The following is a 27681-nucleotide window of genomic DNA, read 5'->3' on the forward strand; positions in this document are numbered from 1 at the left end:
TCCATCCCTTCCTTCTTCTTTTCATGAATAAATCATGAGGGGTAAACCTGGGAAAACAAACTTTTTGACCTGTGAACCCTTGTGTCAGGATCAGAGTTTGCACCTGGACGACTTCCCACAGGAAAGAGGTGGTGGCTCCGTGTGCACGTGAGTGTGTCGGGACGACAGGTATGTGTTTGTATTTTTGTGTGCATGTATGTGTGGGGAGACGGCATCTGTAAGTGCGTCTCATTGGTTTCAATGTAAGTTCCCAGCATGCCTGTGACGCAAAATTCCTTGAAGTTTTTGTGGCTCTTTCTTGGTGTTCAATCATAACCTAAAAAGTGTTACACCCTCCTGTTTTGCTAATGTTGTTTTTGAGGTCAGAACAGATGGGGTAAACTGTGAGCCCTATTCTACAGTTGATGTTGGGAAAAACAACTGAGTGAAAACCACAGTATTGTGAAATTAATGTGTGAAGAAGAACAGTGAGAATTATTCACATGTCTGGTGTGACAAAAAGTCGTTAAATCTCTATGCAGTGACCAATATGTAAAATTCCTTCAGATCCTGTGACTTGAGTTTAGAAAATGTCCTGACTTTTCCTGCTTGGAATATGCCTTTGTGTGATATCCCAGTTGAACTTAATGCACTCTTCTTACTAAACTCCAACAGGCTTATAGCAGTCGGTTGGTTTTCTCCCTTTTCCTCTCTCTGATTCTCTCACTGACAGCTGTGCTGGCTCGGTGTGAAGCAAAAAGAAAAAGGCTATAACGCAGCACATTACTATCCCACAAAGCAGATGGGAGATCATGCCACACACATTCACTCTCTCAAATTCCTTCACTCTGGCCTTTCTTTCGAACTAAATCATGTTATTACTGTTTATGAAAGCCTCTGAACATCTTGGTGGTCACTCTAAAGGAATGGCAGTTAAAAAAAAACCTGTTGCAAGTAGTTGCTTTTTCTTCTCCTTCCATGACTAGTCAGCTAGTCTCTGCCATTGTAACTGAGGAAACGCCTCATTAGCTATTCAGAGCACCATGTTAATATGGAGGCTACATCTGGGAGGACTGGGTGTAGGGAGCCATTGGATGGAGAAGAGGACAAGGAGAAAGTGGAGAGGAGAGGAGAGGTGCAGATTCCAGCAGCTCAACTCTCCGCCAACGGACGTGTCCAGATGGCCTGGAGAGAGAGAGAGTGCTTTTGACAGAGGGACAAAGAGACACTTGTGAAAGACAAAATCTAACTCTCACAAATGCACAGACACACACATATATGTAACACACACACACACACACACACACACACACACACACACACACACACACACACACACACACACACACACACACACACAGCTGTGCAGTGTATTGTTCATCTTAGCTCGGCCGTTAGCTTCTAACATTGATGGAATTTTTGACTGTCCGCCTCTCTTGCCCTTGAGACATGATGTCACTTCAACAAAATGTCGTCTTTTCAAAGAGAAACGGCTTTTATGTGTTCAGGGCCACACAATGAAAAGAGAGAGAAGGCGAGGAGAGAGAGAGAGAGAGAGAGAGAGAGAGAGAGAGAGAGAGAGAGAGAGAGAGAGAGAAACATATTCAGAAAAGAGAGGAAGAGAGATAGAAAGAGACAGGTATACAGGACTGGATAAATTGAAGGCTGGTTTGATGGCAGTCGTGACAGCCCATTAAACCGGGTCCCATTTTTGCCTGCCACAATGATATAGGGGAATGTAGAGGGTGAGCCCACTGTAAATGTGTCAGAGCGTAAGCACACTATTATAACTTTACTACGGATTTATCACTGAGAATAATTACTGTAAATAATGGTGCTGAGGAATGGTGGAGAGTGGAGGAATGAGAGGGGATAAAACAGATGGATAATAAAGACAGAAAGGGAATTAAGTCAGTTAGACAAACATTTATGGGAAGATCTGATACATACCTTTAAATACTCCCAGAGTGGAAACTGCACCAGCGAGAACGGGATCTGAAAAACAAGTAGACAGAATTTTAATCACCAGGATTATCTCAGTGTTAGTTTTTCGATTGTCTGGAGGTTCAAGTTTCATCTATATCCTCCAATCTCCTGCACTTGTCATTCCTGCCACCTTTCTCTGTTTCCTCTCTCTCGCCTGACTGCTCCCTTGTTCCTTCTCATTGCTGATGATTAATGAATGAGACGGGCTGTGGTCTGGCAGTCCTGAATGGATAGATGGATGGATGGATGGATGGATAGACAGATGGATGGAGCAAAGTTGGAAAGAGGAAAAGAGGGATGGTGGGAGGGCTCTAAAGTGATGGTTGCAGTGTGAGTGTTGCCACTGGAAACACTAAATCGGCTCAGGCAGGAAGTTACAGCGGGAAGAAATCAATGGCAGTGCCAAGGCAAGGGGGCAAACGACACACAGTCAGACCACACACACACACACACACACACACACACACACACACACACACACACACACACACACACACACACACACACACACACACGCAATCACGCACAGGAATGGGCATACTTTATATAAACAGACATAGAAAGACACACAAATTCACACAGACACAGTATATTCTCTTATTCACTTTGAGAAACACATTGCAGACACGCACACAAAAGCTTGTTCAACTATCCTTGTTAGGACATTCCATTCACTTTATTCATTATGGACACTCTAATCCAACCTCAAACCTTATCCTAACCTTAATTCACACCTCACCCCTAACCAGAACAAGGACCTCAGAAATGAGGTTTTGGCCGCATTAGAACCGGTCTTTGGTTTCCGTGGTGACTACTGGTCCCGACAAGGTGTTAATACCACAACAGGTCCCCAATAGGTAACAAAAACGCACACATGTGTATCCTGTCATCTTGCGCTGCAGGAATGGAAGAGCAGGACAGGAAGGAAGAGAGGGAACAAAAACAAAACCAAAGAGAGAAATAAATAAAGTGACACTGGGTTGTGTCATCCGTCTTTGATCACAGAAACAAGAGGATCATTCACCCATCGGTACCACCTCCTCCAACATGTTCCATCAGACTACATAAACACGTCACTACAAACTGGACTCGTCCAACTCTGACCCAGGCAGATCACAGAGACAATACATGAAGTGTGTTTATGCCACTTAATGAACTTATTAAGCACTTAGTCCAAATTAACTGACCTCATATAAACAATTAAAGGGTATCTGGTGCATCTGCTTTCTGAGAGCTGAATATAACGCTTTTTAAGATATTCATAATGACCTGGAGTCTGATTAAAGGCCATTTTAAAAGCAAAGTAAAGACATAGAGCTGTTATTGTATTGCAACTGGAAGCCTAATGTACAGTAAGGGGATATTCAGAAGATAGTCATTGTCTGGTGAACAATATAATACTTTTAGCAACTATTTAAGTGGTCTGACATGTAAGTTTAAGACTTTTCATATTTCACCAGCTTATACCGGACATTTCTGAATGAAAACACAGCCGCTATCACACAAACATTCTAGCAGTCTTTCCATGACAGGCCAATACTGTAAAAGAAGTATAAATATAGACAGAAATATCAACAAGTGACTTTACTCTTCAACTGACAATTTGCTAAGCCCTTACACACACACAGGCTTTCCCTTCCAGCACTACACATAACGACATAATGCAATTTACCGTGATAATGGCAGATTTACCAGTCTACATTCACAGTCATTTTCAATTTCACACAGAAGTAAACACAAGCAGGTTTCTTATTTCTAGCCAATAAGCCAGTGAAAGCTAATGCTAATGCTAAATTTACACAAGTTGGCTGACTGTGCTTCCAGCTGATTTGTTTAAAAACAAGAATGTAGCTAAAAGACTAAAGCTAAAGCCAAATGTTTCAAGCAAAAAGTCAGCATCCTCTCCAGCAGAGTATATCATGTATTTCAAGGTAGTCATAAATAAAAATGGACTTACTAACCTAACCCTTGAATAACTTGGACGCTTAGAGCAGAAAAACATACCTGGACAAGCAGCACAGAGGTCAGATACTTTAGTGCTTACTGTATATTTAAACAGCATACTTCACTTTCACAACAGAAAAGGATTTGTAAATGAGAAATAATCAGTGAGTTTGACAAATGTAATGCAATTCAACAGTCTGGCTGTGGAGCGTAAACCTCGCCAAACCAAATAAAGAGCAGGAAAGAGCTTCTATTAAATTCTGATATAGCTGCAACTGGGTGTCTACACAAAGGATGTTCCAGTCCCGAACAGGTGTTTTTCTAGCGCAACTGTAACCACATATAATAATGCAGTTAGTGAATGACATACACTTTCAGAAGTAATGCTATGATAGAGTAGTTGCTGTGGCGTGCTAACGTTTGCAATGTACGTGAGAGAAGATAAACCCACACTCTACAAATGCTGCATACAGCGATATAAATTATTTAATTATGAAATGTTTTATATTTCTGTATGCCCAATCAAGCATTCAATTGTTGCTTGATAATTGGTACATGGTGCTAACAGAAACGTTCCAGTGGAAACTCTTTATGCCCATCTGGTCTATCCGGGTAGACAGAAGCAAATTCTCTCGGCCCTTTGAGATGATCTAGAAAATCTTTATTTGATGTAGGTCTGGTGTCCAGCCCCCTGATAGTGGAGTGTTATACGATGAAGAGAGAGTACACCTCTGTTTTCCAACTGTGGAGAGATGAGAGAGGTTTCAAAAGGAATAAAAGTGCACCTGTCTTTTATTACCAACCTGATGGCTTATGCTTTTTTTTGGCCAGGAAGAGAAAGGGGAAGACAGGGAGAATGGTGGGTTTTGTGGGGATAATGATCACTGTTGCTAAATGTAAGCAGAACAAATTGTACTGGTATACGTGAAAGTAAATTGAAGTGAAAGTAAGTAAACTTTTATATATCTCATCTGATATGTATACTTCAGAACTTCTAAACTATATTTGCAATCATGCTCAAACTATTTTAAAGAGACATCAACATTGTATGTGATTTAATCTCAGTATACATACATTTATTTTATTCTGAAAGACTATATTTACAATATTTATCAAATCTTTATTATTTCAAATCAGCTTGAAATGTAGTTGTCAGATATGGAAAAGGAAACAATTAACTACAGAAAGATTGAAAAATTGTATGATTATAATTGAGAGAGAGAGAGAGAGAGAGAGAGAGAGAGAGAGAGAGAGAGAGAGAGAGAGAACAGATGGGTTCTGCAGAGGATCTGGAAAGACTGATCCACCAATGATTTATGACTTGGTTTGACACCTCTGGCACAGGCTGCTTGCAGTGTGTGTGTGTGTGTGTGTGTGTGTGTGTGTGTGTGTGTGTGTGTGTGTGTGTTGCCTGGCAGAGATGGAACGTCTGAAAACCACATGCGGTCTGATTAAAATTGATAAGCCATTTATAGTTAAGGGAAGGCTGATGGCACACACACACACTTGAAACACGTATGAACTTGACTAGATGTGGCATCCGGCAGACTCCAACTGTGTGTGTTTGTTTATTTCAGATATAAAATCAATTACAGGGTGGAGGATATTAGAGCTAATTACTGTAGTGTTATGTTCCCGTTCTAAATTGATTTCTATTCATCTTACATCAACAAGCTTTCCCCTACCAAAGCAATACTTTAACCTGATGTTGGTGTAGTGATGGAAGGGGGAGAATTGTTGGGGGACAGAAGAAAGAAAAGGGGGGGAGGGGGGGGGAATTTTTCCTTTCCTAGACCAGTGCATCATCCCACTGCGAACATCCCAATCAAAAAGTAACCTGAAGTCTTTTCATTTTCTATCGAGCTGAGCAATGCGTGCAATGTGTTACCCGCTGTGGAATGATTATTCACCACAACTGCAATCCTTGTGTCACTGCTCTAACTTGCAATAAAAACACAAGGAAGATTTCTCAAAACAGCCCAGGGGAACAGTTTTTTTTTAGTTTTTGGGCTTTTGCTATTGTTTTTGAGGCGGGGTAACCTTGGAGACTTGTGCGTCACCATTGCACCTGATAGACAGAACGTTGCTCATATCCTTGAAGACAGAAAATTCCATAAAATACCCACATGTATTTATAAAAAGGAAAAGATAACCCCTCACAAAACATATCAGTAAGGAAAAGTACCTCTGTAAGCATTCATTTCAACAATGTCACTGTAATTACATTACATGCACTTTAGTCTTAGACCTGTTCATAGTCCTGTGAAATTATTTCTGTATAATATATTTTTTGTCCGGTGTAATTATTTATCTATTATTTATTTCTACAATATGCCACTACCTCCTTTTGAAACCTGTGGAACATTATTATTTAACTTTAAATCACATCTGTAGAATCATACTGTACATAGTTTGTGCATACAACCCAAATTCTATTTGTTTCTTGATATCTTGTATTTTTTCTATTTTGTTATTTAATGTGTTTTTTTTTTTTCTCATCTGCTTTGTTACACATCTGGAGCTGCTGTAACAAGCGAATTTCCCCAGTGTGGGATCAATAAAGTCTATCTTATCTTATCTTATTATCTAATGATACAGAAGTAGACACTGTGGGAACTGAAATGTTAAACATTTTGTCTGACTCCTCGGGCAAAACAACTAGTCTCTCAACCATATCAGATAAATAAAAATGTAGTTCTTAAGGAATTATATGTGACAGAAATTACTCAATTGGATCATTGTGCGAGTGCCATAAGATGGAATAACCCCTCATCCAAAACTGTGCTGCTGACAAAAAAAAGTCTTGATCAACTAAGGGATAATTATCAATACATGCAAATGCAAATTAAAATAAAACAATGCCACTACCTCAAGTTTTTTTTCTAGTACTTTCTTATTCAATTACATTTTAAAACATAATGTGACATAATTAGTTCAAAGCACAGTATGTTTCAATTCCATTTTGAGTCAACTAACTATCAACTGAGTGAGTTACTTCACCTGTGCTCAAGGACACAGTGCAGGACCACCTGGTTGCAACTGGTTGCAGGTGCTGAACTTGAAGTCAAAAGGGGACATTTTCCCTAACCACTTGGCCAGTAGGCGAACCGCATGGTTTTGATATTCTACAGTTACAAAGAGGTCTGCCATGAGTGTTGAGGGCACATTTAGACCTGAGCTATTTCATGGTAGACTAGCACACAGCCACACAGACAGCCAGGGTTGTGCTACGCTAGGCTAGCATGAAGGCAGCCAATATGCATAAAATCCACACTGCTCCACAGTGCTAACTGCTGACTCTGTCTTATCCCCCTGCCTTGTATAATGCCTCAGCTACCACGGTCTATTCAGTGCCATAAACACAAGCCAAACTTGCTGTGTGTGTGTGTGTGTGTGTGTGTGTGTGTGTGCTTGCGTTAGTATGCACGAGTGTGTGCGGATGATGGCCTCTCAATCCAAAGTCATTATGTTAACTCTGAAAAACAGACAGGACTCCATAAATCCCAGTACAAAGCATGGAAAAGAGATGTCTGTCAGTATCATCAGGACATAAACAATCAGGAGTCCTCAATTATTTCATCAAACTTGCAAGGCAAATAAGAGAGAGCATGTTTTTAATCTTCATTTAGTGTTTATTTCACACAGACTTAATGTGTAGCTGTTATTCAAATGATCAGTTAGCAGAAGAAAACACTACCCTGAAGGCAGAGCAGCACTGATGTTTATGTCCATTGAAAACGACTGAGGTTTTCCTCTGCCTGCCAAAACTTTACTAGCTCACTCAACTCCAGCTTGAGCCAATCAGGGTGCTTCCACAGCCACATAAGCAGTAAACGAATCATAACAATAACCAGGGAGACAAACACACCCAATACGTTTAACACGTTGTTGAGGTCAGTGAACATGACCTGTCACATGACATTAAGGTTGTGACACAAAAACCACACAAACACACTCAAGTAACTAAGTAATCAGTTCTAGAGTTATGGAATAGTGAGGTTTACAATTGTATAAATGTAAACATAATGGATTTGTTCAGTCATGCCAGCGTAGCTCTAGGGATGGTAAGGTCAGTCAGTCAAGCACTTTGGTTCAGACTGAAATATCTCAACAACTAGGACCGATTGCAATGTATTTTTCTACGTACACTCGTGGTCCCCAGAAGATTAATCCTACTAACTTTTGTTATCCCCTGACATTTCTTCTGTTGGCATCTACAGGTTGACATTTCTGGTTCAGAGAGAAATGTCTTAACAACTGTGGATTATCAACTAAAGCCATTTTTCACACAAAAATGTCAAATATTCTTGGATACTATCTTCTAAAATGCGAGGATTTCTCTGCTTTATTGTCCGATAGTGAAGTGAAATTCTTCAGGTTTTAGACTGTTGGTTGACCAAAATAAGCAATTTCATGATGTCATCCTAGGCTCCGCTGTAGGACATTACGATCTTTCTGTATTATACATTTCATAGGCTCATTGATTAACCAAAAATGATCAGCTAATTAAGCCATACTTTTTCTCCTCCATCTCTCTCATCCAACCCTAGCTTGAGTATTCCAAGGATAAGACATTTTTTGAGTAAGCAAAACATTGGCTGTCCAATAAGCCTTGCACTTAACCTGTTTCACTCTGGACTAAAGCTTTGCTGAAATCATACAGCAAGCCTTAGACAAATCTTTTGTTCACACAGTTGTCAGGGATGTGTTCTAGTGTCTAATGTCAAATATCTGGCCCTCTAATACACATGGCTATATCTTCCTCTTGAACTGAATGCATCAACTTATGGTCTCTCTGTCTACCAATATACCTCTTCACCCTACTGACGACTCACCTATTCTGATGTCTTGCTGACCTCCAAAGTAAATAGTCAGGATCACAACGGGTCACCTCTAAGGTTAGAGCTATATTCACCATTGTATACCTTTTTTTTTTTGTTTTGTTAAAATCATGCCAAAGTATGGCTCTGCAACTTGGCCACAAAGTAAAAACTGTGCTCCAGGAGCTCAGCAGCATCTGCTCACAGAGCCCACAAACATCTGTGTCATACAGCTGGCCTCCAGGGACAGGATTCGACTGCTGGGAAACACTCGACCAGCCCTCACAAAGACCTGCTACTCTGCATGTGTGTCTTGCCTTTCTGTATGAATATGTCGACACGCTTAATCATATTTCTGCTGATGTGTGTATGTGTGTCTGCAGAATTTTATGTTTGCTGCCTGACACATTTTGTCAATAATCAAAGGTGACAGGGCCACTTGCTGTGACTGTCAGGTACTATATTATAGGAATATGGAGATTGTGTCTGCTGTGTCATTCTGACAGTGCTCCAGTTTGTGTGTGTGTGTGTATATGCATCCTTGCCAACTGTATTAGTGCTAACTTTATTAGTATTCAGAGAGGCTTCGGGCTGTCACAGGTCCTTAGGCACTCAGCGGAGGGCAGGAAAAACACATGTCAAAATATATTCACATTGAGCCTGATTGCAGGCAAGCCAGTTGGCTGCAATTTGACAAATGACTTTTAATAGGTCATACTGCAGCCTCAGCATACTGATGAGTATTTAAAAGGAGAGAGGATGGATATTAAGATGGAGACACAAGCAGACAAATGTATAGATGGCCAAACCAACAAATGAGACGTTATTCATCTTTTCCAATAGATTCTCTTCCAAAAAGTACCTCATCCCTTAATGTTTGCAGTTTCCCTACTTTAAAACATCTACCTGCTGCTACTGTGGAATCGCTCTCCAAAACCAACTTGACTGGAAACCAAACTTCAGATGCTTTCCAACAAAATGTTACAATTTATGTCAGCATGTTGGATATTTAGCATAATATAGTACCATTAAGATGATATAAAGCTTGTGTGTACAATCCACTTAACATTAATAGTGCACTAGAGACTATTTATACCACTGTCAAAAAAAATACTGATTGGCTGGTAAATGTTTGTTGAAATCAGCAACAACAGGAAAACTGGTGAATCGTTTAAGCACTGCTCTAAACTATAAACTGCTGATAAAAAGTACTTCCATTTGACATTACCAGAAAACTCACAAACCAAATCTTGAGTTAAACTGTCTACAAACAAAAGACATTATGTGGGGTTTCAGACTGAAAACAGCCCTGCATTAAAACGCAGCAGGGGTATGCGTTGGCATGTTGTTTAAGGTATCGGTGAGACCATGAAATACAATCCAGGAAGCCCATATGAAGTTTAACGCTTATCCAACACTGCACAATGACTCTGGCAGCAACTATCTTATCTTTCATTGAGCCAATCACAACGTAAACTGCAGCGTTGGCGTTAAAAAGTAATCTACCAGGGAAGTCCATTTGTATGTATTTGATTGGCCAACGTAATGTATGTACAAAATCCATCCATCTAAAAGTTGACAGTTGAGACATTTCTCTCAAAACCACAAACCACCAAAGAAACCCTGCTTGTGGTGCTGGAAGAAAGGGAGTGGATTATCAAAGTATTGAGAATTGAGAGTCCAGCTGAAGAGCAAGGTTTACCATTAATGTGAATAAAAAAGTGAAAGTGAAAGTGAAAGTGAAAAGTGTTAAGTTGATCACACAGTTTGATTAAATTATTTTGTAATCATTGATGTGACACTGTAGCATGTCACTTTTCATAACAATAGTTTATAAGCAATCTGATTGTTCACTCTGCAGTCATGCTGATAATTCTTATCTTTGTTGAGATGCAAGTCTTTTGGAAACTAGAGCTACAATTGTGTTTAATCTAGATTTCCACCCACATGTAAAGGCCCCCACCTTGCTGAAAACACTTATGTCATTTTTATGTCTGCATTATATCATTTAAAAAGACTTCAAAAAGTATATGTTTAATGACATGTTTATTTCATTACAATGCCAATAAGGCCCTCCCAGATTATACTGCTGTAGTATGAAAAACACAAATAACAAGACACTGTGGTGCAATCTTGAACCCAAAAACTTACAAACTTGCAACTCATTCTGCTCTGTTCTTGCCACCAGATGTGGAGCAAATGAGCAAATGAGCAAATGAGCAAGTGATTCATGAGCCAGAGGAGTTTGCTGGATCATTTGCTAGTATTTGGTACTGAATGACCATTCCAAATCCAGTTGGCAAAACCTCCTAAACCCGTGGATTTGGAATTTACCAAATGTACCATTTGAAATGAGACCATGTGTGCTCTCTCAAAATGTAATTTATACGCAAAATAAAATCAACACTTGATGCTTTTACATGTTTACGCTGTCATGTTAAGAAATGGTGAATCACTAAAGAGCTCAGGTTGAGATTAGATTAACAGTTTTACTGTCCAGTAAACTTGTTGTTCTTTTATTTCATTCAGAGCCCTTTACAGTAGTTTCCCAACTGCACTACAATATATCAATCTCAGCATTTCCCTTGCACTGATACTTTTTGTAGCAGTAAACCTGTAGACCTGAACTTTGTTTGCAAAAGTCTGTCTTCTGATAGTCAAAGAATGAATGACATTTGATTTTTGTTTTTCATGGTAGAGAATGGGAAAGGTGGAAGAGCTGGGAGGGGAGAGGAGAGGAGCTTTTAAGGGAAAGCAGATGGGAGTCAGATGGTGAAGCGATCAACAGCAGCCTTATTCAAAGTGGGGAATCACTATGGGCCATGTGAAGACACACACACACACACACACACACACACACACACACACACACACACACACACACACACACACACACACACACACACACACACACACACACACACACACACACACACACACACACACACACACACACACACACAGAGAAGAGCCCTGAGTCTAAGTCCACATTTATTACCAGCTAATGCAACAGGGCTGCAAGCTGGATTCACTTGCCAAAGTCATACAAGTACACACACACACACACACACACACACGCACACGCACACGCACACGCACACGCACACAAACATCCAGACACACCCACATTCTATCTGCTGCGTGTCACAAAAGTATGACGAGGAACTGACTGTGGTGACATGCTGATAACAAACAGACAGAGATCAGATTTTAATACGTTGAAAGATGATAAAGTCATTAATCATGGCAGAGAGGCAGGTGGTGTTGGACACCTCTGCGCGTTACTGTGCCAAATGTGCAACCTCAGTCATAGAAAGTCACTGAGCGGGAAGAAGCCAGACCAGTTTGTCTGACAGTTGGAAGGACAATCTGGATGTAAATATGGCGGCAAAACACAGAATAGCACATGCAAACAAAAATACAAAAACAATCAGTAAAAACTGCACAGCTGAGTACGTTTCAGACAAGCACAGACAAACACAAAGGCGTGTTGCTGGTTAGTGATACTCTAATGAAGTATGACAGATATGCGATAAGGGTGCATGTTGCAATACCCTGAGCTCTAAGTAAACGGTGAGTGGGGGGCAGCAATTACTTCACTGAAATAACACCAGCTGGAAATGTATTAGAACATCACTCAGGCCAGGAAATGAAATAAATATATTTTTAAAGAATATTTTTTATATTGACGTATATATTGATGTTTATGTTCATTGTACGGTTTGTAAAAATGAGCCAGAATCCCACACTGATGTCTTTTACCACTGTAATTTCACTGCAAAGTTTTGGTCAGATGTCGGTGTGTCACTTGCAACATTATAAACACACCAGATGTATTACCACCCAAACAAGTTACTGTAATTTACTGCTGTAAATTAGGCTGTGCTAGCCTATTCAATTTTCCAACATTGTCCCTGTTTCACATATGGGGCATTAATGATGTCCCTATTATGGGCAGCTATATGTTATGTTTCTAAACACTGGACACAAGTTGTACGTGCACATATGAGCTAATGTCACACCTACGTACTGCAGTGACGACACACGTTACACCCGGCAGTGACGCTGCAAAAACCCTGCCTAAACATAGGAACACAGGAGGAATTTGTATGTGTACAGTCCAGTAAGAGAGAGACAGAGAGAGTGTGTATGTGTGTATGTGTGTATGTGTGTATGTGTGTGTGTGTTTGTGTGTGTGGCACCTAAGTACCCCTCAGGGACAGAGGGGTTCAGGGCCTTTTAAATAAATAAACAAACACATAAATAAAGTCAATCGATAGAAGGAGCCTGATCCGGCACTCCGGGCCTGTGTTTGGCCTCTCACTTCATAAGAGAGGCCTGAGGGAGAGACAGAGGGGGAACGGACAGGGGAGGGAGGGGAAACTGAGAGTGCCAGAGAGAAAAAGAAAGAGAGAGAGTGAGAGAGTGAGAGAGTGAGAGAGAGAGAGAGAGAGAGAGAGAGAGATTGGATTACTTCTCTCTTGGTGGTTGTATATTGCTGGTTAGTGGAAGCCGAGGCCTTCTCTACCTATAACAGAAAACAGACCCCCATATGCTGTCTCAGTTCAACCATACACACCTGTCTTCACACTCCCCTGAGGCACACTTCACACAAATCATATGCCGATCCAAACCTAAACCTCTAACACATAGAAAGCATAACTCCCCCTGTGCTCAGTGCAGTTCCTCAAAACCTAAATTTGTCACAGATTAGGAAGTGTTGGAGGCCATGCAGTTGTGTCAATCCGTATTTGTCCCTTTAAGGCCTATATTGTGTAACTATGAGGAGTGTTCTGCCTTAAGCGACTCGCAATCACTCATCTCAACCTTTCCAGATCCCCAGCGCTGTAAAAACTAGAAGGAGAGTTAGTGCACTTGCTGAAGAATTCCATCTGACAGTTTTGAATGCCGAGGGCAGAGCAGTGTGTGTGTATGTAGGGACTAGGGAGAGGTTTGAGCACCGGCACATCTCCCAATCGAAGCTGGCCCCGGTTCCCATACGCCGCTGCAGACCGGTGAATGTCGGCGCAGGACAGTAATATTCCCAACAAATTAAGACTTGTTCTGAGGTGGAGAGAGGGAGAGAGAGAGAGGGAGCAGAGAAAAAAGGGAGGAGAGGTGGTGGTGGTGGTGGTGGGGGAGAAACAGTGTGCTGGCAAAGATTCAATAGAGCAATTCCATCGACATGAGAGAAATGCTTCCCAGAAACTCTGAATAATATTTATGTTGTGCTGGTGATTTTTTCTTCCCCCCACCTGTGTGCAGCTTGTTGCTTCAAAATGGACACCTGATACAGCAGAACAGGCAAAGGCACAAAAGGGAAAACACAAGCTTCCTTATCAACAGACACCTGAGGCTTTAATGAAGGGATATGAAGTAAAGCCTGCTACTAATGCAACACTGCAACAGGAACATTCACATGTGATGTAAAATGTAAAATGCTAAACATTATTGATGGGACTTAATACACTTTACAAAATTGGCTAGAGGCAGGTAAGTATGTATTAAGAATGTTATGGTAGACATTTTCAACATCCTCAGAGCTGGTACTTGCATGTAGGGAAAATAAACTGTTTCATACATAATTCATTGGTTATACAGCAATGAAAGAATAAGTCTTTCACTGGGTTGAAAACACGACAGTTGGGATCTGTCACAGCCACTGACAGATGACATCAATGGCAGAGTGCATATTAGCCAATGAATGGTGGTGTGGTGTGACACAGGAAGCCCTGAGGGCCAACCAATTAGCTGCTGACAGGAAGAGAGACGTATGGCTGCCTGAGGATCTGGCTGAGGCTAGGAGAGTGGGAGAGTGGACTGGCGGAAAATGTGCCATGGGAGAGGTTGGTGGTGCAGAGAAAGCCTAGTTACACAGCTGGTTGAGAGGCGTAGAGGCTCTGGTTACATAATTAAACGAAATATTATCAAAATCGCAATATGGCCAAGTGAAATATCCAACTCGCAGAAGCTGCAATTTTATGATAAAGGTAAAAATCGGTGACAAAACAGCATTATAATGAATTACTGTATTGCTGCAGAAAAATAGCCTGGGTTATAAATCTTGTTCTCCAAGTTTGTTTGGTACAATCCCCAACAAATGATGAAAATGGTAAGGCAAATATGTATCATAGCCATTTGATGATATTTTTACGTATATATGGTGCAGTTATAGTAGAGGCTACTGAGCAGTTAATATTTCTTAGTTTCTTACCAGCAAATGATCCTGGCACTGACTAGGATGTTTGGTATCAGGAGAAGAAATGGTTTTCAACATTATCTCTAACTAATATTTAGAGTCGTAATACTGCTATATTGTGTGATTCTACCATCAGGTATATTTTTGGGGATAGTCAGTAGATGAAAACAAGCTTGAATTTCCTGAGTTTCAGCTGCTACCCACGGTGGATGTGATATTGTCTTTTCAAATTGTGCTTTCCAATAACTTAATTTAGAGAGATTTTAGAGAAAACATTGGTGCCAACGATGTTAACCACCTGCATAGAATGAGTTTCAGTGTGGAGAATTTATTACTGAATTCTGTTGTGGAAGGCAGTACAGACAGACTGCTGAATGTGTAAAAGACTGGTACTTTAATCTCTAAGACATACTGAAAGAAAAACTAAAACCTAGCTGGGATAATGGAACCCACAGCTGTAATCAACAGAAGCATCCCATTATGGTTTAGTTAACCACAGGCTGCATATTTCTGTCAAAAATGCACACGGAGAGCACAAAGGAATTATGAATTATTCAAAGATAAACTGTAAGAGACAACCAACACCTACAGAAACAACCACATTTGACTACTAAGAGAGTGTGTAACAAAACATGTATATAGTCAATAATGTAAAAGAATGCCATTCCTTGAGCTTATATAGTTGCTTAAATGTTAGCATTGGTTAGCTGCTGATGTGAGCCAGTTGGTCTGACCCTACCCAGTCACAAATAAATGTCACTATAGTTCAGTTGTTTTCTATTTTAACCGTACATGCAAAACTGTGGTTGTGTATTTGTCAGTCAAAACATATGCATGCTAATTGTGGTTTACTGTAACTGGGCGCCATCATGCCAGCACAGAATTTGCGATAAATACTGGTTATTTTATGAACAGTTAGAAAAAGCCACAAGTTGGCTAAAGGTAGAAAACATTGTATGTATGTTTCTTGCAATATATTTGAAAGGCTTTGTGTCTATAAATACAGGTAACTGTTAAATAGCCGCAGTAATGACGTGAGAGTTTCCTTTTAAAGGAAAGAGAGCAAACTACAGTAAAGTGGGCAGGAAAGTCCATTTTAAGGCTGCTTGCTTTGATATCTCATCAGCATGGCACACACACATGCCCATATGAAAATACATGCGCGCGCACACACAGACACACACAGACACACACACACAGACACACAGACACACACAGACACACACAGACACACACACACACACACACACACACACACACACACACACACACACACACACACACACACACACACACACACACACACACACACACACACACACACACACACACACACACACACACACACACACACACACACCTCTGGGAGCATTGCCCACAGCAATAAAACACAGACCAGAGTCATTGCAGCTAACCAATCACTGCCTGACGGCCAACTGAAATGTTTCTCTCTCCGTTCCTCACTAACAGAAACATATCTTATCAGCTGGGAATCAGATAAGAACAGCAGCAGCAAAGCTAGAAATAACAGAGTCTCCATAGTGAGAGAAGTGTATATTGAAAACATACACACAGATACTAGATGAGTTAGTCAAACAAAACCATGCATGGGCCTGATCAATATGTTATAGACCTCGACAAAAGGCTGCACAACATAATAAGCTGCACTACCATCAGTGAATATAAAAACACTAGTCCTTTACAGATACAGTAAGACATCTAAACTGCCATACTATGTTTTCCAGCTGGTCACAGAGTCACTGATTTCTTTTTTATTAAGAACTAACACAGTCTTTGCACCAATATTTCATCTTTAGGCTCCTCGAATAAAAAAGGTGCTAAGCTAGCAGACTAAATGATCATCAGTCTGGACCAGAGTAGTGGACCGACCGACCATCCCACGAGCCCACCCACTGGGGCTGATAAGTCTGTGTAGATGTGCTGGTGGTACGTAGTTAACCTAAGAGGAACAGTCTTTCACAAGAAGAATGCTTCTTTGTTTGGTAAAGACCTTCACATTTTGAACATCAAACCTGTACAAAAACGTGAAGTTTTTCATTAATCTGACATGGTTGGAATTACAATTGTGGTATATCAAGCACAAAGCTACGTAACCGTTTGGCTCACATAAACAACGGCTCCAGCTTGGACTGCTGTGAATGTAGATGAGTGTTGAATTATGAATTGGTTTGAACTCCTAACCTCTGCTGAGGTTGAGTGAGGTGAATGCTTGTGGTGCAAGTGACACTTTATATTGCTTTTTTCCATTGGACATTAAGCAGTGACATCACAGCGTGACCCTTGACATTCAGGTGGTTCGTTCCAGATGCTTTCGGGTCGTAAGCATTGCTGCTAGAAAGATGATGGTTGTGGCGGAGGAAACAGGGCAGGCATATGCCTTGCTGGGTGGGGGGAGCAGGTGCTGCTTCTGGAGAGCCTCATATGACTGTTTCGGGAAAAAAGGGCACTTATGCAACAGAAACCCTCGCAAACTACAAAACAGTCCTGCAACTTGTAACGTGGTTGAAAAATGAAACTCATTGTCTGAGTCTAAAATGATTTACATTCCAAAAGCCAATTGAATTCACAAGGGGTTATATATTACATTCAACTGAACGTTACTGTAAATCCACAGAAATGAGAGATGAGATTGCCTGCTTTTGGAAAGGAGGGGAGAAAAGGAAAGGGAGAAGGATGTGCATCGTTGCTTCCCATGAAAGAAAAGTGGTTCTGTAATTACCGGGTGCTTCCCCACGTCTGGCTATTGCACAGCAGTGATTTATACTCCTTCCACTCCCTTAACTCTCACTCTCTCCTGTCACTCCGGGATAAAGTGAAAATAAGACATTACTGTTACTTAGAGTGGATCTGATTGAAGGTTTAACTCATGTAAAGGTTTCTGACAGTGACTTTATAATAGGCAGATTGACTGAGATGGGTATTACAGTAATTAGGCAGTTAGGGTATTATGTCACTTTAGTGCCTGCTAAACTCAAGTGGAACAGGTGTCCAATTCAAACAAAATCTGCATTGCAAGTATTGCTCACAGGGGAATAATGCATCACATTTAAGCTTGTGTACTGGCACCAGATTCCAACATGCGGGAGCATATTCTTGACATTTATTTCCTTCCACATGACATCCAAACCACTGCCGTCCCTTTTCCTTCCATCCCAGAACTACCCCCCCCTTCATTAAATACCCTCCCACCCTCAGTCCCTTGCCAGGCCGTCAGGGCTGTGTGTTATTGGAAACACATGTGGAGCACCAATGGTTTTCTGCTTGCATTGAGACAAACATGCGTAAAGTTGTGGGAAGCAAACATAGCCCCGAGACCCGGAGAGACACACACTGACTAACATGGCCATGTCCACACACATACACAGATACACATACAGCACAGGGGAGAGGCATAAAATCAGCTATAGTTGCACAGCTAAAACAACAGTCTTTTTCCTGGAAAAAATGTCTGGCAGTAGATATTGGTTATAAGTCTCCACACAAATATGCAGAAACGCACAGAGAATCCCTGCGTTACGAATTATAGCCACAATGATGGATTTTTGAGTGGATTGAAAAGCTCAATGGGGACAAACGTGCTTAACATAAGTGTGTGATCCATGGTTCTCAGTGGCACACACTTCCAATGCATCATCCTCAACAGGGAAGCACAGAAAGCCCTGCACTGTCCCCTGGCCAAGACTGCACTGAGCAGAAGGCACACGTGGGGGTCTGACAGCATGGTAACTTACTCCTTAAGCACATCCGACTGTAGAAGTCATTAATGAGACCACGTGTTGTTCTTAGAAAGGTTACTGAGGTTTAGTCAGATTTGCCGCAAAAGCCACATTGCCAATGTCTACCCCGGACGGACTGAATGTATGAGAGGGATGTAATATAGGTGCATGGGCCAGCATGGAAGACGTATTCACACAACTACACTAATGTAAATGACAGGTGCAGCCGAGGAGCCCATCCATCCGTCATCCAGAGTGGTGGTGGGAGTAAGCCATTAATCCCTGAAGTGACGTGTGTGGTAAAGTGATAGAGATCCTCAAGTGACGAAGAGGAATCGTAGTCTGCAGGTCGAGCTGACCCTTGTTAGAAGACTGATGGTCTTCCTAAGCTACAAACAACTCCAACAGGGGCAGCATTCAAAAAGGATAGTCCATAACTCAAGCAGGTAGACTGATAGTGATTTATTAAAAGAAAATAATACTATTAAACCCACAACGTGAATAGACACATCAGGTTGAGAGCTCTCTATGGCTGTAGTTGGCTGCCTTTGAAATTAATGTGAAAGAATTGTGTGTGCTTATTAACTGACTCAGAGACCAGGTGTACAAAGGGCTCATGCATAGCTGCATGGTGAGACTACTGTTGAGCTGCTGCACATGTTTACCTACGTACCTACCTACCTCCAGATTGTGTCTTTAGGACCAACCATAACAACAAAACTTGAACAAGAACGTCTTTGAGGCACGCCGTTTTGGTTGGCTGCTTGGTGAGGCTCTGCTTGTGCGAGCCGCTCAAGGTAAGTCTCAAGGTAAGCCCCAAACATGTGCCTGCTATCCAACCACACCTTGAGAATAGCTCTTGGTTCCCTTGTAGCCTTGCATAGGAATAATTAAGGTTACCACAAGGTGTACAGTAAGATAAACTTTGAAAGAGGTTTTTCAACTTCAAAAAGTAGACCAATATGAATGTTTTAAAAAGGCGTGTGCATGCACTGTGTATGGCTCAGTTAAGATTTTGTAAGAGTCAGTATGTATGTAATTAATGTGTAATTAATGCCAGATCTAACTATGTCCTGCACCAGACAATACATCCAAAACACCTTGATAGCTGACGCTCTTCTATTGTTTCTCCATATCACACCAACAGTCAAACAAACACACACCCTTCGATAGGTCAAGTCATGTCAAGGGTCAAATCTTGAGAGGTCAAGAGTTTTACTCAGGACTCTTGGTCTACTCATTGATCACAGTGTAAACAGATAAGGTAGCACCAGTAGCTCAAACACTCACCTCCATCTTTAAAACCAATAGAAACCTCCATTTCACTGTCACTTATTGTACTGGCTTGATACAAATCTTCTTCTATACATGTGTAACTGCAAACAGCTACAAATTAAAAATTGCTCTTACAAAGAGTCCAAAACAATAAAAGAAAAGGCACAATTTAAGTGAACACAGTAATCAGTAGGCATTATATTTAATTTTCAACCAACAGTTTCATATTTTCCTTAGTTTCATTTCTCTTTTTTCTAGTGATATTTTCCATTTCATTTAATCCAGTTAAGCTTTTTAAGGCGTTGAAGTCATTTAGAAAAGTTGCTTTGCTGTCTGGCTCTGGGAGACTAATGGCAGCCGTTTTGAAAAGGTCCAACTTCAAGCACAAAGCAGGAGGAAGCCTCCATGTCTGCACACATGTCCCACAAAACCTGCCTTTACATATGTAGAGGAAAATAAACACTTTTTGTTTCCCCTGGCCTGTCTCTCTTCCCTCTTTCTGCTCTGTCTCTCCTCTGCTGTGTCTTAGTCATATGAGGGTGTATAAACACGAGCCTCTGTGGATCAGTGCGCACAGAGACAGGATATGAGAGTGATTCCCCTCACCTCTCCCTTTTGAACCTGCGTCACAGACAGTGAAAAGTGGCTACTTTCCAAAAAAAGGGCCACGCAGGGGTCAGCACTGCTCTGCTCTGCTGCATGCCTGTTGATACGGTTTCAAGCTCAGCATCCCAGTAGTGTAAGCAGAACTCCCTCACTGCTCTCTATGGACACATAACTCAATGTACACACCACAACAACTGAGATGTCATTGCACAGTTGTGATTGCACATACCATACACACAAACATACAGGTCCACTTTCAAAAGCTGAATCCAGCGTGACTGAAGCTGAGCAGGGGGGTAAACAACAAGGGAAATCAAACACAGTGAAATGGAGGTTCGACTGGGACCCTGAGGGGCAGAAGGGCCCCGCAAGGACGAAGAGAGAGTGTGGTAAGGGGGGGATAGTGTGAGCTGGAACGAAAAGTCGATTAATCGGTTAGTCGAACAACAGAAGATAGCGACTATTTTGATAATTGTTCAAATGCCAAATCCTTTATTGCATTCAGCTTTATAAATGTGAAGATTAGCTGCCGTTTCTAGTTTTACACAATAGAATACCTTTGTTTTTTCGATTGTTAGTGAACCTTGGGTTTTATTTAATTGTGGTGGCCATTTTTAACTATTTTCTATTGTCAAAACGATTAATTGAGAAAATAATCAACAATTATGAACAGATAATGAAAATGATGGTTAGTTGGAGCCCTAGTCAATTGATAGACAATTAATCAGCATCTATTTTGATGACTGAATCGTTTAATAATTGGTTTTAAAATAAAATAATTTGTATATGTCAACTTGGGATTTGAGAAATTTGCTTTTTTTTTTTTTGCTTTTCTGTCATTTTATGGACCAAACAATTAACTGATCAATAAAGAATAATAAATTATGAAAATAATCGATTGTCAGAGCCCTAGTTTGAAGGGTATCAAAATGAATGGTAGCCTTTACAATTAGAAGTGTAGAGGACATTGCACTCCACCATAATCAAAACACCACATGATAAAGGAATATGTTTTCTATTAGGTGTTCTATCTAGTTGTTCATCCCTCCGGTACAGTTCCAGAAACTTGGAGGAGGCTTGTAGTGGCCCAACACCAAAACACTTCAAGTTGGTTTTTCCTTTAATTTGTCACCCATCTGTAGCTCAGTCAGCCCTAGTCATGCTTTGAAACTGATGATTGAAAACCTTAAAATCAGCTCTGAAACACGTAGTCCAGAAATCCCAAAGTTGGAGTGATGTAATTTGTCCTGTTGGTATCAGTTAAAACCCACATCAACAAGTCTTTCCTTACAGCTAAACCCCCTTATGGAGGAAGCAGAGAAGGGATCAACTAGGGATAGAAGCCAGGGATAAAGAGGAAGCAGAGGTGTGGTGTGGAGGAGCCTGGATGGAGAGGTGTTTCATAAGCCCTAGTGCCAGATCCTGTACCTTGGTTTGCCAGATTCCAGCTGTTTGGGTGGAGAAACTTTAAGGCTGATTCAGAGGCTGGCTAAAGAAAAATATATATAATGCCGGTAAAGGGAAGAACAGAAACGCATTTTTCATCGATAGACTGTTCAGTCTCACTTAGCTAGGTCAAATACCTTCCTTTTTTGTGTACTTACCCACTTAAATATGTGTAAAAAATTTACTTGGATAAAGTGGCTTTCACAGTGAGTAAGTGAAAAAGTATGAGGTGTAGTGTGGTCATATAGGCAATCAGACAATGTTCAAGGCTCTTCAGTCGACTGTGTCAGACACTGTCAGCTTCACTAAAACCTATCCGTCCACAGCCCCCATACCACCACATTACTAAATTACTATCTAATAACCCATCTCAGGCTCATTACTCAATCTCAAATTGGAGCAGTTTAGATCAAATCCGAGATCACCTCACAGCGCTTTAGATCGGAAAAATAAAGAGCTCTCCATAAAAAAAAGTCATCATTTTCGCTGCAGTGACTGCTGCTCATAAATGTCATAAAGCTGGATTGGTGTAATGGGGAAGCAGAGATAGGAAAAAGAGGGGGGGGTTGAGCATGGAGGGAGTGGAGAGAGGAGCGAAATGAGAGAAAGTCAGGCACAAACATCTATAGCAGTGCTAATCTTAGCATGCCATCTAATGGTGAAAGATGGTATTTTCCAAAAGGAGAAGCCTGTTAGAGCTTGAATTGAGGAATTCCTGCCAAAATGACAGGCATCACCAGATCATGAAAATATAAGTAGAGTCTTGATTAAATATAAGCACAGTCTGGGTTAATTGCATTTTCATAAAACGAATACAAATTACCCAGACAACATAAACTTTTATCTGGGACTTAAAACAGGTATACTCAAACTTAAAATCATGAACAAAGAATGGCTGATATTAATTAATAAACCCTTGCTTCTTTTTTTTTGTTGAATAGTCATTTTTCACGACACAATTGTATTCACCACAATCTGAATCTCATTGATTTAATGCTCTATTCAGCTGGAACCCAAAAGGTGCCAACTCAGCACTTACTAGTTTCTTTTAAATTGAGGGTAGACAAAAGCAAAGATTAATGTGGAGCAAAAGAAAAAATAATTTAATGCCTATAAGTCAATAGTGCAGGTAAGGTTTAGAAATAAACTTTGGGCATTGTTGGGATGTGATTTGTAAAAGCCACCATAACTGTATGAAACTGCTAGGTATGATGATCTGGATGTAAATTGGTACTACAATGTGAACCAGATCGCCAAATCAGTCACACCTGCACTCCACCTTCCAAGTCCAGGTCTGGCCAGTCTCACACATCCTGCACTAATGTGATATCATGCCGATCACAAATGCCTTCTGAACCCTAATGAATATAAAGCACAGAGAGGACCCCAATTAGTGGGCCAGCAAGGGTGGGGAGGCGCCACGCCGTACCACATAAACAAACTTATCTTGACAGGGTCGCTTGGTCATAGGAGGGAGATGTGCGGATAACCAAGGAGGCCGAGAGAAAATGAATTACCTTCCTGACACACGTCAAAGCCAATCACTGCGGAGCATCCCTTGCCGTTCCTGCGCTCCCAAAATCCCTGCCGCCACCGTTGCGTTTCATCTGCTAGTGTTAGTATGCACACAGGCCGTGTGCCAGCCTCCAAATGTATTCATTTATTCAGAGCCCCTCAGAGAAATCACAGTGTCTTGTTGTCCTTTTTTCTGCGGCTGTCCAGATGGAATTTGCGTGAATAACATCAGTTTAGTGAGGCAGAAAATAAGTACAGGCTAGCACAGCAGAGGGGACTAGATTACGCCCTCACCCACTTCCCAAAAAAAAGGATGGAAAGACAAGTGTCACCTTCATATACTTCTTTCTCCCTCTCTGCCTCCCTTTTTCATTTTCTTTTCCAGTTCTATTGAAACTTATCGGGGGAGGGGGGCTTCAAGTGAGAGATCTATTCAGTTTTTGCTCCAATTATTTTGTGTTATCATGCACTGCAGGTGCAATTAAACAGAAGATCATGAATCAAACAACTACAACGGCTTTTTCATTACAAAAAGGTGAGCGGCCATCAAGGGAGTGCAGCCCAATGCTCATTTATCCTCGTTTTGTTTTGCATTTATAACGCAACTAATTGCATTAATTAATCAGATGTACTTCTAATAGGAGGGAGAGCATCTTGCACAAGTAAGTGAATGAGATGAAACTGGGAAAAAAAACTGTAAATCAATATTTCCAACCTCAATAAAGCCCAAGAGAAATTAAAATGTCTTTAGTCAGAAGAGTGGAAAGCCTCAATATTCGTCAAGCCAATCAAAAAGAATTCACTACACAGCCTTCAAGGAGTCCCGTAATTGTCTATAGTATAAACTCTTGAAATTGATTTCAATAGAATCTGTTAGATCAGGTTTGCTTCACAGTTGCATGAAACTTAACTTTACCGAAGACAGACGTAACAAGCGTGTGATCTGCTTTAGAACAGGCATTGGTTGTGCTCACTACCACTAGTGGATGGCAGAAAGACCAACTGAGATAAAAGAATGAATAGGTGACAGAGAAACAAACTAACAAACTGAATGAATCCTACCTCTCTGAGAACCGTACTCCCGTATCCTCGGTACAGGCCTCGGACACCCTGCTCAGAGATAACACAACAATTTCACATTTATTAGAATCATAGACATACGCTTTATTTTAATTACATTCAGTAAACAGAGGAATATTTTCCTTTAAGAAGTCAACAATATTTACTCAAGAAAGTATGGCAAAGTAATTATTTTACAAGTAACCAAGTTCAATATTTCACAACAACCAGATGAGAAATTATTAATCTATGAAATTAAAACATAAAAAAAAGAATAATTCCAATTTATTACAACTTTTCACATTCTACCTACTCCTTGATTTTAGTCATCAAAGTTACTGCTAATAGCTGGGTTAGGGTTAAGGTGTCAGTATCCTTCAACCAAGGCACTTGTCGGATGGTCTAACAGCCTCTGAACCTAACAGCCGACCTTTCCGACATTGAAATTGGGGCAGCAGCGTCCAGCGATTTCTGTAGCTTTCCAAAACAAACAATCTAACATTCATGCCCACCTAATCTCTCTCTGAGAGCCGGCTTTTCACCCCGCCTTCAAGTGTTGTCTTTCCGAACAAGTACGAACACTTTCAGACATGGCCTTTAGTATTTTGTGTCTTTGGGTTAGGTTTGTTTCAAATCTTCCTGTCTGAGGGCTTGTGTTTCATGCCCCAACGCTCTTCTTTTTAGCGATGTCACCGGACTCCCAGATCTCAGCATTTAAGGTTGAGAGCACAGTGTTATTATCACTGATAGGAATGATGGGCAAAACCACAAAAACATATTAAAGTTGTAATAAACCAGAGTTATCATTTAGTAGAAAGTGCCATTGACTACTGTGTACCTCTTCTCTGAGTGTAGCCAGCAGCATGTGGTAGGTGGTGAATGAAGGAGAAGCCTGGGTCCTCTGTTTGACCACCTCTGTGGGCACCCGGATCAGACACGCCACCTGCAGGATGCAAAGAGCATGAGTAAACAGATACTGTCCAATAGTCTTGTCTCAACACATAAAATCTCAATTTACAGTACTGGATTTCTCTCTAAAGGGTTTAATATCCACAGTGTGCTTCATTGCTGGTGGGTCTGTCAGCAGAGACTCCTCATCCTCCCCCCCATGCACCCCTCCCCCAGGTGCCTGTTTACATGATACTAGCCTGTGTATGTTCTTGCTATGTGGCAGGTGGCCATGATATGGCACGGCCTGAGGAGAGCAATTACATCGAGCTGGCATGATAACAAGTGATTCAGTTAGCGTCCAGTTGGACCAATTAACAAACCACTACACACAGTAGACATATGACACCTGAGAAACAGGTAAAAAGGTCATCAGGCTGACTGTGTCGCTGTGTCCGAAGAACATGCGCTTCCATCAAACACACTGATATATCCAGACACACATGCACACCTCAGTAACCACACTCCACGCTACAAGTTCCAGCCCATCTACCATATGTCAACAAAAATATGGACTGCCAACAGCTAGTGAAGATAGACATGAATATTTATGCTTCATAATTCCCATCGCCCTAAAGGCAGGCAGGCAGGCAGGCAGGCAGGCAGGCAGGCACAGCTGCCCACCTGGCGACTTGATTTCCCATTTATCCTGCATTGGAGCGGAAATACCAGCTAAAGGCAAGCAATCTGACAAAGTGATGGTGAGCCACCCCCCTGCTGTGATTCCCTTGGTCATACAGATGCCAGTCCGGCGGTGCCACCCTCCCCACAGTGCTGTGATGTTTGGAGAGGAGGAAAGAGAAGGAGTGATTGTAGTACTGCAATAAAGACAAAATTCACCCCTTTCTTGCTTTGCTCCTTCTCCTTTCACCTATCCATACTGATTCAGCATTTGGGCCCCATCAGACGTTTTTGAGGAGATGGGCCCTGGAGGATCTATTGCCGTACTCTGTGAGAGGGACAAGGCTACCCCGACAGCTGTTAGAGGGCTCACTTCTGTCAGCCCCTCATCATTTCTGTCGTCTCCTCTGCCAGACACCAAGGACACCTTATGAGCAAGAACGTGAATGTATGTGGACCACAAAAGGAGAAAGGATAAGTCAGCAGTGCTGGAAGTCAAGTAAAATCACAGACCGAGTTTAATAAGACTTTACAGACATAACAAGCGAATCTTTACAGCCACAGTTCTGGCTCCATATCTCTAAAAATCCTATTAAACTATTGATTATTATTTGGTCTACGTCTAAGCTTTGTTTTGACCTTCACCATATCACTTTTGCAACAAGACAATGCAAGTTCTTCCTCTTTTCAATACATAATGAGCAGATAAACCTCCTTCTCTTTACATAAGAGCAAAAACAAAAGACTTGAATGAGTGTCTATGAAGAATTCAGCACAATTCCTATTGGTATTTCAGGTGAGTATGAGAATTGTTCATCACTTCAACCTAACCATGGAGCAACAGTACCACCAAGTGGCCAAACATTCACCTGCATCACCTTCCTGTAATAACTAAACTGGCTGCATCCATCTCAGAGATCTCATTTGCTCTCCCTTTGGTCAAGTTACCATTTCTAATACATTGTACATCATGTTTTCCCCAAACCAATTCTTCAAAGGACCAGAATAAGGAAGCTAAATAGAAAGAAAGTGGCTATGACAAGTAATTACTGACGTAATTGGATGCGGGGCCTAGAGTTGAGACGGCCTTTCCTCTCCTGTCACTGCAGAGGGGAAGGCAGAATGAGCCAGAGATTATATAAATAAATTAGGGACATTGTTTATTTGGGAGTAATTTGCGTGCCTAGGGGTGGGGAGAATGATGTTGAGTGGATAGAAGATAAAGCGTGCAGCCTCTGAGGCCATTTCAGATCTCTGAAAACAGCGGAAAATGGGGGAACAATGGTGATGAATCAGGGCATGATAAAAACAGGACTGGGGCTTAGAAAAGCCTGAATAATAGAGTCATATCCTGTGTGGAGGTGTTGAAGTAGTGTGTCATCACATTTTTAAAGAAAGAACAAATAAAAGAAAGGATAAATTAAGAATAGAAGACTTAGGTAGGTGTCCCTCATTAAAACTCAGGCTTGTTACCTCATGTTTAGGGGAGGGCTATGGAAGACCATCAGGATGACTGACGTCTCTTTCTTTACCTACTTTGATTGCC

The 27681-nt window shown here is 41.2% G+C and overlaps 1 protein-coding gene across 1 annotated transcript in view; it reads right to left on the reverse strand.

Moving 5' to 3' along the window:
* The window catches only part of slc25a26 (solute carrier family 25 member 26), a 51213-nt gene that overhangs the window by 15158 nt on the left and 8374 nt on the right, over nucleotides 1-27681 (reverse strand). Inside the window, exons 4-6 of the mRNA XM_051414469.1 lie at nucleotides 25405-25509; nucleotides 24570-24617; nucleotides 1930-1974 (exon numbers count right to left, since the gene is read on the reverse strand). Coding sequence (XP_051270429.1) covers nucleotides 1930-1974; nucleotides 24570-24617; nucleotides 25405-25509 — 198 coding nt within the window. The remainder of the gene's footprint in view (nucleotides 1-1929; nucleotides 1975-24569; nucleotides 24618-25404; nucleotides 25510-27681) is intronic.

Source organism: Dicentrarchus labrax, unplaced genomic scaffold (genome assembly GCF_905237075.1).
Source record: "Dicentrarchus labrax unplaced genomic scaffold, dlabrax2021, whole genome shotgun sequence".
NCBI lineage: Eukaryota > Metazoa > Chordata > Actinopteri > Moronidae > Dicentrarchus > Dicentrarchus labrax.